Source organism: Centruroides vittatus, unplaced genomic scaffold (assembly GCF_030686945.1).
Source record: "Centruroides vittatus isolate TY-2023 unplaced genomic scaffold, ASM3068694v2 contig_3118, whole genome shotgun sequence".
Classification (NCBI taxonomy): Eukaryota; Metazoa; Arthropoda; class Arachnida; order Scorpiones; family Buthidae; genus Centruroides; species Centruroides vittatus.
The window spans coordinates 126,753-140,853 of NW_027122009.1; the positions used below are offsets into that span (position 1 = coordinate 126,753).

General features: G+C 30.0%; 1 protein-coding gene across 2 annotated transcripts in view; it reads right to left on the reverse strand.

The window, feature by feature from the left end:
* tapas overlaps window positions 1-14,101 on the reverse strand; it is a 191,314-nt gene that overhangs the window by 73,322 nt on the left and 103,891 nt on the right. For both annotated transcript variants that reach the window (XM_067267916.1, XM_067267917.1), the window contains 3 exons: window positions 8,946-9,079; window positions 5,240-5,288; window positions 2,096-2,227 (listed from right to left, as the gene is read on the reverse strand). In XM_067267916.1, the coding sequence (XP_067124017.1) occupies window positions 2,096-2,227; window positions 5,240-5,288; window positions 8,946-9,079 (315 nt within the window). The remainder of the gene's footprint in view (window positions 1-2,095; window positions 2,228-5,239; window positions 5,289-8,945; window positions 9,080-14,101) is intronic.

Consider the following 14,101-nt stretch of genomic DNA (forward strand, 5'->3'; position numbering starts at 1 on the left):
ATGTATCTCATATTATTCTCCGTTACAGGATTTTCCAACGAACCGCATAAATTCCTGACTTCTCAAAGATGGAGAACTTGTCTCGGTCATTGCAGAGGAGTCTGTGCAAGCTAGGTAACAGAGAAAGGAGCAGGAGCAGACCACGTTGTCTAAAGCTTTCTTAGATCTGTGCATACATAGATCCTCGGAAACACTACTATTCTCGGTTCAACGCAAGTTTAATATGCTACCGTACATCATCCCAGCAAATGCATTCCAGACTGCACTTCATGAAAATGCTGCCATTGCTGCCCTACTGAGAGAGAGCATTCTTGCTGCCATCAACCGAAGAGCTTATAAACAATGAATTAAACAACATTAGCTTAGCGGTACATGAAGTGAGTTTCTTGCGTGCTAAGTACACACATGTACTCAACAAAGTCAAGACGATGTTTCCAAATACCACGTTAACTAACAGGAGGGAAGTTACGTTTGTACAACCAGTATCACCATACCTCGGTCCGCTTTCTCTACACATTTGCTTTATTAGACAATATGGTCTGCTCCTGCCCCTTTCTCCGTTACCTAGCTTGCACAGACTCCTCTGCAATGACCGAGACAAGTTCCCAGTCTTTGAGAAGTCAGGAATTTATGTGGTTCCATTGGAAAATCCCATAACGAGGAATAATACGAGACACATTGGGGCCACAGCAAGAATGTTGGCTACCCGCTTAACCAAACACCAGGATGATGTGGCGAAAGGAAGATGCAGCACTGAACTCGCAAGAAGGGTACGCAACACGAATTACAACCCGTTATGGACCTACTCTACTATACTCAGGACCTGCAGTGACCAAAAGCTCCTCTTTATATAGAAGTCACTATACATAACAACCTTGGAAACGTGCAATGCACCTACTCTGGAACTGCCCAATATTTGGATCGCCTTATGCAAACGATTAAATGGCGATTTACATCATCTGTCACATCATTGACGGGAAACAGTACCACGCATGTGCCATATTACGTCACATTCGTAACATTGTACATATTTGAAAATCGAATGTCATCCAAAAAATTGTTTTGTTTAAATTTGTATGTGTCCTTTTCTGTTTCGAACGTTCATGTTCGATATAAAAATCTCTTATTCGCCTGAAGACGATGGAAATACATTCATCGAAAGCACTCGGAAGAAAAATATTTGGTAATGCCACACACAGTGAGTTCTACTTCTTATTAGTTACATATTTAGCCAAGAAACACTTCTTTATCTGTAAGATTTAAAAAAAAACCTATGTTTCTGTATACTAAACTGAATTTTCTAAAGATCTAAACAAACATCATAAAAAAACTACTAGATTTAAAAGTTTCTTCCACTAATAGATCAAATCTACAAGCAGATCTAATTCCATTAAAGCACTTTTAAATTAAACTATATCTTTATTCAATAAATGAATACTTCTATAAACTTCTAAATAATTCTATAATCATTTATGAATGTATAATAGTATACAGACATATTTCATATTCTGTATTCAGACATTTAGGACATAATCTTACAGAAATTTGTAAAATTAAATAATTAGGCACTGTTCAGAAGTAAAATATTTCTAAACAGTTAAATTATTCTGAATATAACAATATAACAAACATTATAACAAATATAACAATATAACAAACATTGTAAAGCCTGATGAGTATATATAGATATCCAACGATTGCCTAAATGATCGGGCTACAATTAGGCTACTTTTAAATAATTAATAAATTAATTAAAATAATTAATTTGCTTAGTAGCAAATTAATTTGTATTAATTATTTAAAAATAGTCAAATTGTAGCCCGATCATTTAGGCAATTGTTGAATGTTTATTTATTCTGAATATTTTTCTAATAATGTTCAACAATGCATTCCTGAAAAATTTTTTATCATTTTTCTCAGCAAATAAAATCTACTTGCCAATGAAAAAAAAAAAACAAACTTTTTATAGCTACATATGAATTAAAACAATTTAAAGCTCTAATACTTTTTCAGCAAATTTGCTTACACATGCATACAGATTTACATATTATAAACCTTGTGCCTATTTCTAAATTTGTTATTTTTAAATACTTACTGAGTAATCAATAAGTTGAACAGCTATATCATTGGTGCTGGTTAAATATGATACAAAAACATCCCAATATTCAGTATCAGGCAAAATTAATGGCTCTGGAGTTTTTACTCTTTCTCGTTTTTCATTTTGTACCTAAAACAACATATTTAAAGTATAATTCATTTGTTTTTCAAACATTTAATTTACTTTTGTTTAACTGAAAAATCAACAGAAATCAAAACAGCAATAATTAAAAACAGTTGTAATATTAAAATAAACAGTTTTTAATATTAAAACTGACACTTTATACAGACAGTTAAAATTTAGGACTCAGAAGTCCACTAGAAGAAAGAAAACTTCAGTTTTCAGGGCTGTGTTCAGTAACACAGAATTCTTGCTAAGTCTAGTTATGCTGTAATGTTGAACTCGTTTCTTACTACTGCTTGACTCCTCCCACCACTAGCTTCCTTTATCTATTCTTAGCTTTGCCCACTAAGCCACTCAGAATTCTAACTTAGGTGTTCTATGTTACTGAACACGGCCCAGGCTATTCTAATTAACTTTGTTATTTTTTAATCCAAAATTTTATCAGATATTTCTTATTTACATTTGGCAGACTAAACTTATGAAATACATTATTTCTTTATTTGATCAAATTGTTAAAGATATAAAATTGTAAGACTATTAACTTTTTATTGCTAAATAATAAAATCAAAAAGCTAATTAAAAATTGAATGTAACGATAAAATATCTACTTCACTGGATTAATAAAACACTTATCACCTGAGTTCAAGATAATGAAAACTTTAATAACATACAATTATGCTAATTTTAATAATCATGAAAATCATGAGTACTAAATTTATAATAATTCTAAGTCCAAAAATACACAATCTTAATTAAACTGATTAGGAAAAAAAACAGAAAACAAGAAAAAACAAATCCTTAAGTAGTAATAACTTAAGATGGAACTTTCTAACATATTTAAATCATCACATCTGACCAGAACAATTAAAGCATATCTTATCAGCTTTACAATCATCTTTTATAAATACTAGTATCAGAGTAAATAACACAAAATTTTAAAATTTAAACTGTTTACAATATCTGCTATTAAACTCTCAAGTAATTTTTTTTATCCATCTATTTATTAAATAAATTATTCCCATATTCAACTAGATAAAAAATTTTGGTATTTTGTGAAATGCAATTCCCATATATACAGACAGTTAGAATTTAGGGCTGTGTTCAGTAACACAGAATTCTTGCTAAGTCTAGTTATGCTGAACATAACTAGACTTAATAGAAAAGGACACATACAAATCCTTATTATGAAAAATCAGTAACTAAGCTGGAAAGTATTATGATAGCTGTCAAGTTTAACAAAATTGATTCCTGAATTTAGAATAATGGAAAATAAAAAGAAAGAAATGTAAATAAAATAACATAACAATAAACATACTCATATTACTTGATTTATGAATACATAAAACATTGTTTAGATACTAAATTATTTACATTATTAATTTATTAAATTCAGACTTGTAGATTTTTGAGTTAACATTGAAATTTTGAAAATTATGTCTGTATTATTATTATGTTGGGTTTAGTGAGTTATACTTGGTTGACACTGGTTGCTGTGTACTATGCTGGACCAAGTCAAGGCATAGCAACCAAAACAAGACAAAAATTAAATAAGCTGTTGGTGTGTGTATGTCTGTATTCAGGAATTTCCTAAAAATATGACATGTATTCAATATACTGGCCTTCTGTAGTGTGATATATGTGTTTCTATTCAATTGTAATGTGCCCAGGCTTTTGTGTCGTGTGTGGTATCACACCTGTAGAGGAAAAAAATGACAGGTACTATAAGCACCCTATCCATCCTCCACAGATGCCTTATTTCCTGGGCAAGTTCTGTGTACTTGCTGACTTTTTCAGTGCACATGTTTTGTACATTGTGGGTGTTTGGAATGGATATGTCTATAATGTATGTGATTTTATTGTGTTTGTCAATGAGTGTGATGTCTGGTCTGTTCTGGTAAATTGTTTTATCTGTGATTATGACTCTGTCATAGTATATTTTGTGTGTTGTTTTCCAATACTGTCTGTTGAATGTATTTGTTAAATGTATTTGTTGTATGATTTGTGGATGTCTAACAATTTGTGTTTCTTTGCAAGTTCTTGATGTATTATATTTGCTACTTGATTTTTTTTCGGTAGTTGTGCATGTGCTATTATCAGTGCTTGTTGCTGGATTATCCTGGCAGGTTACGTGATCTTCATTAATGTTAAATGTTTCTCTCTGTTGATGTATTTGATCAGCAACCTGTTGTTTGATAAGTTCAAGTGTTGTTTGTGGAATAAGGTTGTTGTGTATAATTGTTCTTTTTTGATCAACAACCCTTTGTTTGGTGACAGTGAGTTGAGGATATTGTTGTGTGAATCTATGTGTAGTTGTATCTGTATGCTGTCATGTTTGTTTCCAGTTTTGTGATGGTGTAGTAAGTACGAATGGTGTAGTAAATACGTAAATTCATTCATTTCTATTGTCCATTTCATCCATTGGCATGGTTTTCCAGCCTTTGTGGTCTGTGGATGCATTGTCACAGAAACACCAATGCTAGGTTGGTTCCTCACATATGTTGAAGGCATTGCAGTAGCCATGCTTAAACTGGCACTGCTTTCACCACTGGTAACCAAGGGAGATTGTGGCTTATTTTTTGAGCGTGAGCATCTGCCTAACCCACAAATGTGGACCTTGTTAACCCGGGCGACATCCAAGCCGGTATCACACTTCTTAGACCTGGTTACTACTATGATAAATATCTCCACAGAATGTAGGTGTGGTCACTCTTAGCTTCATTTCTCCCCATAGACCTTACTGGCATAGATGCCCCTGCCAGGAGCATCAATGCAGGTCGGAGCACCCACTTGTGCTCCAGCCTGTATTGCCCTATGGATTAGTGAAATTACTGGGCTCTCCCACTGCAACCAGGTGGTGACCACGAGAGAGTTATTATTATAATAATAATAATAATAAACATTGGAAAAATTCTATTTATATGAAATTAAATATATCCTAATAATAAATAAATATTAGTGGTTTTACTTTTTTCATTTTAAAATTACAGGTTAGCTAAAATAATAAAAAATTCAAATTACCAATGAATTCTTCTGTATAGGATATAAAATACTTCTATTTTCTCCAACACTGAAAACAAATTTTAAACAACAATGAAATAAATTTTATATCTGATAAACTAGCATAAGTTAACATTTGTCTATAACATTTTTTATCTAAATCAGGACTTCTTAAACTGTGGGTTGTAAAAAATTTGACATCATCAAAATTTTGTACTAGATATTTACTCAAAGTGGCATTTTCATCATGATTATAAAACAGAAACATCAATCAACTCCAAACAATGTTGAAGATTCTCTGCATTATGCAGTATCGAACATTTGTCTAAGATTTAATTCTTTATGTAAAAAAACAAACAAACAAATCCTTCTCATCAGTATGTAAATTTGCTTGCAATAAATGGTAAAAGTAAGTATATCAAAAAACTTTTGGAAAAATTGTTTTATAATTTATCATCAGAAAGTGATTTACTGATAATAAATTATAAAAACAATTTTTTCAAAACAGTTCTTCGATATACATGTATTATTGACAAAACTCTGTCTCGTCTCTAAAATCGTGCTGCTGTCAATGGCTGCACACCTTAGAGGTATGAAGGAGTACATGTCACGAGTTGCAATTGGCACAGAGTATTTGGTGCCCAAATCATGCACACAGGTGAGAGTGGAGATTTGTGCATGCGTTGCTTGCTCTCTCTGAGACATAGTCTCATCCCAAAAACGGCTTCACCATTTTACTTGTTTTACCATTTATTGCAAGCAAATTTACATATTAATGAGAAGGATTCATATAACTATTTTATATATCTATAAAACAAAGGTCATGTGTAAAACTTTCTCAGGTATAAGGTTGCAAATGGAAAAACTTTAAGAAGCCATGATCTATAGTACATAAAAAAGGATTGACTGTTTATCTTAAAACACTTGTTTATAACAAATCAATCAATCAATGGTCATATAATGTAATACAGTCAAGTGTGATATCATATCCTGTTTATAACATAAAATTTTATATTCCCCATTTCTCCCATAGGGTACTATAAATTTTATATTGGATAAAGCATACTTTTTGCTTATAACATACTAAAATTTTTCCCGTACATCAGAGAATGTTTGGATGTAACATACTTATATAAAAGAAATGTGATAAATTGCAATTATCAGGCCATCCAATATAAAATAAAAATTCAGTTTCATTCATCCAATAAACACTTACTGGTAAATTAATCTTTGAGTAATTTTTATATTATCAACATCTAACTTGAAACTAATTTAATATTTTAAACTCTGAAACAATGTTATTTTAATTTATACAAAACAGATTTCTACAATATAAACTTTTAAAAATGAATCAAATAGATTGACATAATGATCATCATACTTAGTTTTTATTTCATTAGCACTTGTGATTTGTCTTTATCCTCTAAATCAGTGGTTCTTAACCAGTGTTCCACAAACCTACCTCAAGTGTTCCACAAAAGAAAAGATTTTAAAATTTTTATTCAAATTTATTCCCATTGCTATATTTGTGGATAATTCTATGTTTCTATTTTATTCAATATATTAAAGTTTATTAGTTTAATGCTTGTTTGTTTCTTGAGAATAGTAAACATAAATTGGAATTGCTTGTCAATTTTTGAATGTATTCATGCTAATGCTCAGTGTAATAAAAAGTGTATGAATGGTGTTCTTCAGCCTCAGAAAGGTTGAGAACCACTGCACTAAATAGACAGTACTGCAACAGTAAAGCTAGTTCTACTTCTATTCATTTGGAAATTTTGCATTTCATATAAACTTTATACATTTTGCATCTTAAACTACTAATTTTGGAGAACACTACATTATACTGTTGTTGTCATAAGTCCAAGTAACATAACTGTACATTCATAACTTACCATATAAATCAACTGTATACATTTTATTTTATTACTTTTTTAAGTGTATTTCAAAAATACTGAATGTGCCTGAATGATCAGTACTTTTTCCAAAGTGTTGATCATTCAAAATGTCAAAAAACATAATAAAAAATCATATAATGCTGTTGCAAAAGAACAAAAATTGGCTAAAGCAACAATGTTGAAAATCATGAGGAAAAAAATCAAGGACATTTTAATTTTAAGGTCAACAGAAAAATCACAAAATCCTCTTGATCATGGACAGTTGCTGTACTCATACACTCAGGGTTCCTACTCAAATTTTTGATTTAAATTCCATGACTTCCCCTGACCAACTTTGTACAAGTTTCCTGATCCTCACGTCCCTGACAATACGGCACATTGACCAAGTAAAACAGCATTTGCTTTACTATGCACATATGCTATTGCTTCTTCAACTTTTTAATTAGTTTTCTAATTTTTTCTAATTAACAGTTACATAATTTTTACAATTGCCAAATTATTAAAATTAAAATGTTTTATTAAATTAAAGCAGTTTATTCTGTTATTAATCCACAATCATAAATCTACATAGCTTTGAAAAAAAGCCATTATTATTATTCATTAACAAATCCTGTAGGATCCATGTACATATTTATTAAATTTATCCCTTAATAAATTTTCTGAACTTTATAAAATATTAATAAACTGGAAAAAATCAAAACTTGTTTTATGCAATCAAAAATTATTAAAATGAAAAATGGTAAATACCACCATTTAAATTAAAATTATTTATTATTTTCTGTACTTAATCAGTTTTTTTAATCAGTTCATTAACACTTGCCCTCAAATTGTGTGTAAATGACAATTGTGAGAGATTCAGTGTGTTAAAATATTTCAAAAAATTTTAATGTTAGGTTATTTATGAGTATTACAGACTTTCTCAAATTCTTAACACTGCATAATTACAGCTGTTTTAAAACTTAAAAAAATGACAATTAATACTGCCATATGTTATATTTGGGACTTACTTTGATCCCTGGGCATTTTGCAATGCTCCCTCACCTTGTTGAATTTAAAACTCTTCACACAAGCAACCAATATTAGTTTTTAAAATTAATCTGCACTATCAGTAAAAGAAGTAAATGTCTGCAATAATTGTCTGAACATTAAACAAAATAAAAAAACACAAAGTAATCACAATTTATAAAATCTAATTTTGAGTGATTTTAAAATACAATCTTACAATGAAATAGATTAATAAGTCTTATTTATAACAAGACTTATTAATTAAAGATTAAACTAATAAAAACCAAAACCGAAGTGGCGGAAAGATACATTGTGCTTCTATATCAATGATGTAACACACATAACTAAGGAGCAAACAAACAGAACCAAATTGAATTAATTTAGTCAGAAAAAATAAAGTGTGCATTATAATCGAGAAAATCCAAATACTGTATTAATCATTAAAATATTGGTATTAAATCTGTCTTATAAAATCATGACAACTCCTGTTAATTGAGTTATCGATAAGAATAAAATACAATACCAATATAGCTCTATCATTAAAAAAATTTGCTTATTTTTGCTTACCTCAAGTTTTGCATAGTAGAAATGGCTAAAAAGTGCACAAAATATGAACAAAAATATGATTATATAGCACCACCTGTATTGGACAACCTGTCTAAAAGACCTCTTTTTGAAAAGAACCGTGTGTGGTTGCAATAGACAAATTTTACTGTATATAACTGATTAATATATTATGCAGTTATGTATTACATTAATTTATAAGCAAATTTAAATATATACATTAAAATATATAGACAATCAAATAAATTTAATATACATACTGGTTAACATGAATATTATAATCATGTTCAGGAATTAACTGTATCCAATTTGGAGGTAAAACTTCTTTATATGTTTCTTTATAAACTGATTCAACTTTCATATTCCATAAACCATTTTGCTTTCCATCAATAATCTGTAAGTATAATTTAAGGCATAAATAAATGACATATTTAAAATTTTTTCTTTTATTCACTTATTTAAATATCTAAAAAGTTTAATACTATCTGACTGATAAACATTTTAAGCAACATAATAAAACTGAGTTACTTGTCAGCAACAGAAAATAATCAAGAAAATTCAGTAATTTTAATTAAAAACTTAGAATAAAAGCATTTAATTCAGTAACATTTTCAATTTAGACCAATTTCATTCTGTATAAGAACTATTCTGAATATGAGAGAATTTACAAAGAACTTGTTGTTCAAAAAGTGCAAGCTAAAACAGATAGTAAAGGAATAAAAAAAATAATTACACCAAATAATTTGCTATTTTGCAGAAATCTCTAGATAATTCCAAGTCTTGTTATATTCAAACACTAACTGTACAATAATATTTAAAAATTCATAAATTTCTTTTGTTTAAAAACCTTCAACTATATATTATTCAAATGTAATTTAAAAGCCTTTAATAACAATACTTATTCTAATTTCTTTACTTTCATTAAAGATTTACTTTTCATTGAAATTCATAATACTGAACCAAATATTGAGTCATTGCAAATGAAATGGCCATTTTTTAAAATTTAAACTTTCTGGCCTTGTAGTTCAACTTTTATCCATGTGAACAGTGCTGTATGTTTGCAAATGTAAGAAATTACCTTTATAATTCACATATAACATGTTTGCACACATTATATGTGAGTTTAAAATGTAATCTCATTTATATTGTGAGTTCCACATTTTTAAAGAATACTTTTTCTGACAGCATGGAAAAAAAGGAAATTGAATAATTTTGTTTTTCAAGTATAAGCAGGAACATAATGCAGCAAAAGTAACCCAAAATTCCAATAAAACTTTTGGTGAAAGTTCTGTGAGCGAGCAGGACACCAGGAATTGGTTCAATAAATATCATTCCAAAAATACAAATCTCAAACAGGAGAATCAAAAGTAGTCATAAAATTCAGACCACCACCCGACTGACTGAGAGATCACAAAAAGGTTGAACATACCAAAGATTATTCAATCATTTCTCAACATCTAAACATGTTATGGAAAGTCAAGAAGCTTGATAAATGGGTACCACAAAAACTCAGTGAGAGAGATGAAGAGCATCATTTGGAGGTCTGCAGTTCTTTAATTATTTGTCACAAAAATAGAAGTATTCAAATAAAATTCTTCCCCATCCACCTTATTCTGTAGAATTTTTGCCAACAGACTCATTTTTTTATACATTTGGACAGTTTTTTGGCAAAGAAAGTCTTCTCAGAAAAGGATGCAATAAAAAGTACCTATAACAACTTTTTGGCATCTCATTCTTATGATTTCTACCAAATTGTCATTAATGCATTTCTATTGCATTGGGAAAAGTGTATTACTGTCAGTGGAGATAATTTTGATTGAATATGTAAGTTTTAAATTAAATTAATAAATGTTCAAAGTCAAAAAGAAAAATTGGCTATTTCATTTGCAACCACCTAATAAATGGTTCAAAATCATATATTTTCCACTCTTCCAAAAGCACTTTGAATCATTGCAATTCACAAAGAGGGTGTTCATGCAAATTTGATACAATTTGCTGCTTAATTTTTGTCCCTCAAAACTCAACAAAAAATAACCTTGGTCTGCTTGATTTACTGCTCACAAAGTCTATTACACCTCTACATCTCTATTTTCAAGCACTGAAGACTTCCATGCACTTCTATATGATTTTGGACAACTTATCTTTGAAAACTTTACAGAGGCCTTCTACAATATTGACTATTCTGAGAAAGACATTATTTTAAAACCCAAAACCAGAAATCCATTAGTGATTAATTGAAACTTGATAGGTATGTCCCTTTTCATAATATAGTTGATGCCAGTGGATTTCAGATTTTCAAGATACATAGTTGTAAAATAGGCTGTATGGCTGGATGTCATGTCATGGTAAAATATGACTTTGTGGAGCTCACCAGAATATAGCAATAAAACTCTTAGCAAGTCTCACTTTAATACCTTCTTCACATAATATTCTGTGTTAACTTTAACCTTTTTGGTACTATGATCAACAGCCCATCATTCCTGTGATAACCATGAAGCCATCTGGCCATCTTTCACTAGAGTGGACTAGTTACTTATTAGTAACATTTTTTTCTTGTTTATCATATGGTATTCCCCATTCCTTGTTGCAGTAGCTTAAGTAGATGTAAGCGTCATCTATAGTCATTATGTACTCTACCTCACTAGCCTCCCTATGACTCACTAGCCAAACAATTTGCATACAACTTTAAAGCTTGCATTTCTCTCTCAATTTTCATAGTGTTTAAGGATCAGCCAATGTCCTTTTGTCTCTTTCCTGGTAATTAAGTCCAAATCTTTGTGATTATTATTATTCCCATTCTCTACTAACATTTCAAATGCTTTCACAGTAGCCTTTTGACTTGTGGAGAGAAACTAGTTATGGGACTTTGTTCTTTCTGTATATTTTGTTTAGTTCTTGTATTGATAATTTCAGGCCTTGGAACAAAAAATGACTTCAAAATAAGCAAAAATAGTAACTCTCAGCAAGGAAAAAGTGAACAACAGTGACCGAAAAGAAAATTAGTTGACCATGATGATATACATTATTTGTAAGGAGTTGAGTCTGAATGTTATTTTATATTTATGACTTTTGTTTCATTTGACATTATAATTCAGTTTGAGAACATTTTCTTTTGTTTAAAGGGTACTTACTATTAGTTAATAATAAACATAAGTTATTACGAATAAAACAATCATAATCTGTAATTATGACCAGAAAATACCACAAATCAAGCTTCTGACTATTGGCACTGTTTTCCACAGTGGCATAATTTAAAACTAATGCTCACACAGGGTCTAGGCCAGTGGTTCTCAAACTTTTTGAAATTGGGGCGCATTTAAAATCCTACAAATAATTGTAGGCACACTGTATACAAATTTCTGAGAAATATGTTATAATAATTAAGTCAAATATTAAAGAAAACAAATATATAAAGTTTAAGTGTGATTTTATGGTAATTAAATGAAATAAATACAACAAAATTAAATTTATTCTGACATTAAAAAACATTTTTATATTACATTTTTTGAGTTATGCTTTTTAGAATTTGTAAAAAAGAGGGGTTAAAAAATAAAACAATGACAAAAAAGTTATCTTTATATATATATATATATATATATAGATACATTCGTAATAAGATTTAGTAAATTCAGCAAGTCCTGGCATGAATGTGTTAAGTTTTTTCATTCTTGTGTTTATGAAAAACATGAGCTTGATGTGTCCTAGCAAGTTTCTCAATGTTTGAAAATATATTTCAAAGGCAAACTCTCATTTCCTCATCAATACATTGAAGAGTTTCTCTCTTTCTACTCTTAATTCTGTTGAGAATAGAAAATCCTAATTCACATAAATAGGATGTTGAAAATTGTAGTAAAATGCTCAAAGCTTTTTTAGATATTGCCACATATTTTTCTTTTATAGAAACCCAAAAGGCTTCAAGAGACAATTCCTTATGTTCAATCATCATTCCACAATCAGTGGATATAGCTGCCAGTTCTTCTTCTGTTAATGTTCAGCCAAAATCACTTGAAGCTACCATGAATGAGTTTCTAATCCAATCGTATTGTTCAGTGTTAAGTGATGGAAAATAAGAACCCAATTTTTCTTCTAAACTTATTAAATGTTCAACTATTATTGGAAGTGTTTTATTTATGCAAGTGTTATTTACCAATGAAAACATTTCTTCTAATTTCTTCCAAACTACCTTCAACAGCTTTTCTTTTCCAAATCTGTAATTTTCTCTGAAACACTTTCATTTTGTCAGTGGATGTGAGAATACTTTCTTCTTTCTTCTTGCATACTAGTATTCAAGATATTGAGCTGTTGAAATATATCAGCCAAATACTGTAACCTGGTAATCCAAAATTTGCACTGAGGGAGGTTAGAAAAATTTAACTGTTTCATCTCTTCAAAAAACGCAAGAAGTTCTTGTCATAGCTTGTGTACACAGGTAAGTACTTTTCCCCTTGACAACCACCTCACCTCAGTGTGTAAAAACAGCCATCTGTGTTGTGAATCCATATTGATACAAAGCTTTTCAAATAAACTCGATTTGACTGGTCTTGTTTTAATAAAGTTTACCATCTGAACAACTTGATCTAAAACTTCTACTAATTTTTCTCCCAATGTTTTTGCCATCAAGGCCTCCCTATGAAGAAAGCAGTGAGTTACAATAACATTCTCATTTTGTTTTTTTACAAAAGATGTAAGAGCCTTAACACAGTTTACCATGAAAGGGAAGGAATGCCATCTGTACAAATGCCTACACACGACTTCATTGCCATTTATCAAGATAGTTATTCGAAATGTTAAAAATGTAATTTACGTTTTGTAGACAAACTTAATTCTTTGCAAAAAAGAAACTGATTTACTATTTGATCTTCATTAACAAAATGGACGAATGCAAAGAGTTGCACTGTGTTGGTAATGTCTGTTGACTCATCAACTTACAATGCAAAATTTGAATACTGAAGCTTATTACTGCATACATTTTCTCAATATCAGAAGACATTTCTATAATATGCCTGTAAACTGTATCATTGGACAAAGGAATCTTGCTTATTTTCATTGCTGCTTCATTTCTGAGCATTGTCATGACTATTTTTTTGCCTGTAGGCAAAATAAGTGGCTCACCTAAAGTATGAGCTTTCATATTTTTTGCTATCAGTTCTGATAATTGATAAGAAAGCAAATTGAGCTTTATCAGAAACAGTCATTATACTTTTAATAATAAATATAATAATGATGTGTTAACAAAAAGAACATATTTCCATAATGAAATGGTATAATAGAGTAACTATATTTATTTTTATATCTGGGCACATATTTCTCTGGAATACCATAAGGCGCACCCAGAAATCTTCTAGGGTGCAGCAGTGCGCCCTTGCGCACACTTTGAGAACAACTGGTCTAGACATTTGTGCGCATTTTTCATGTG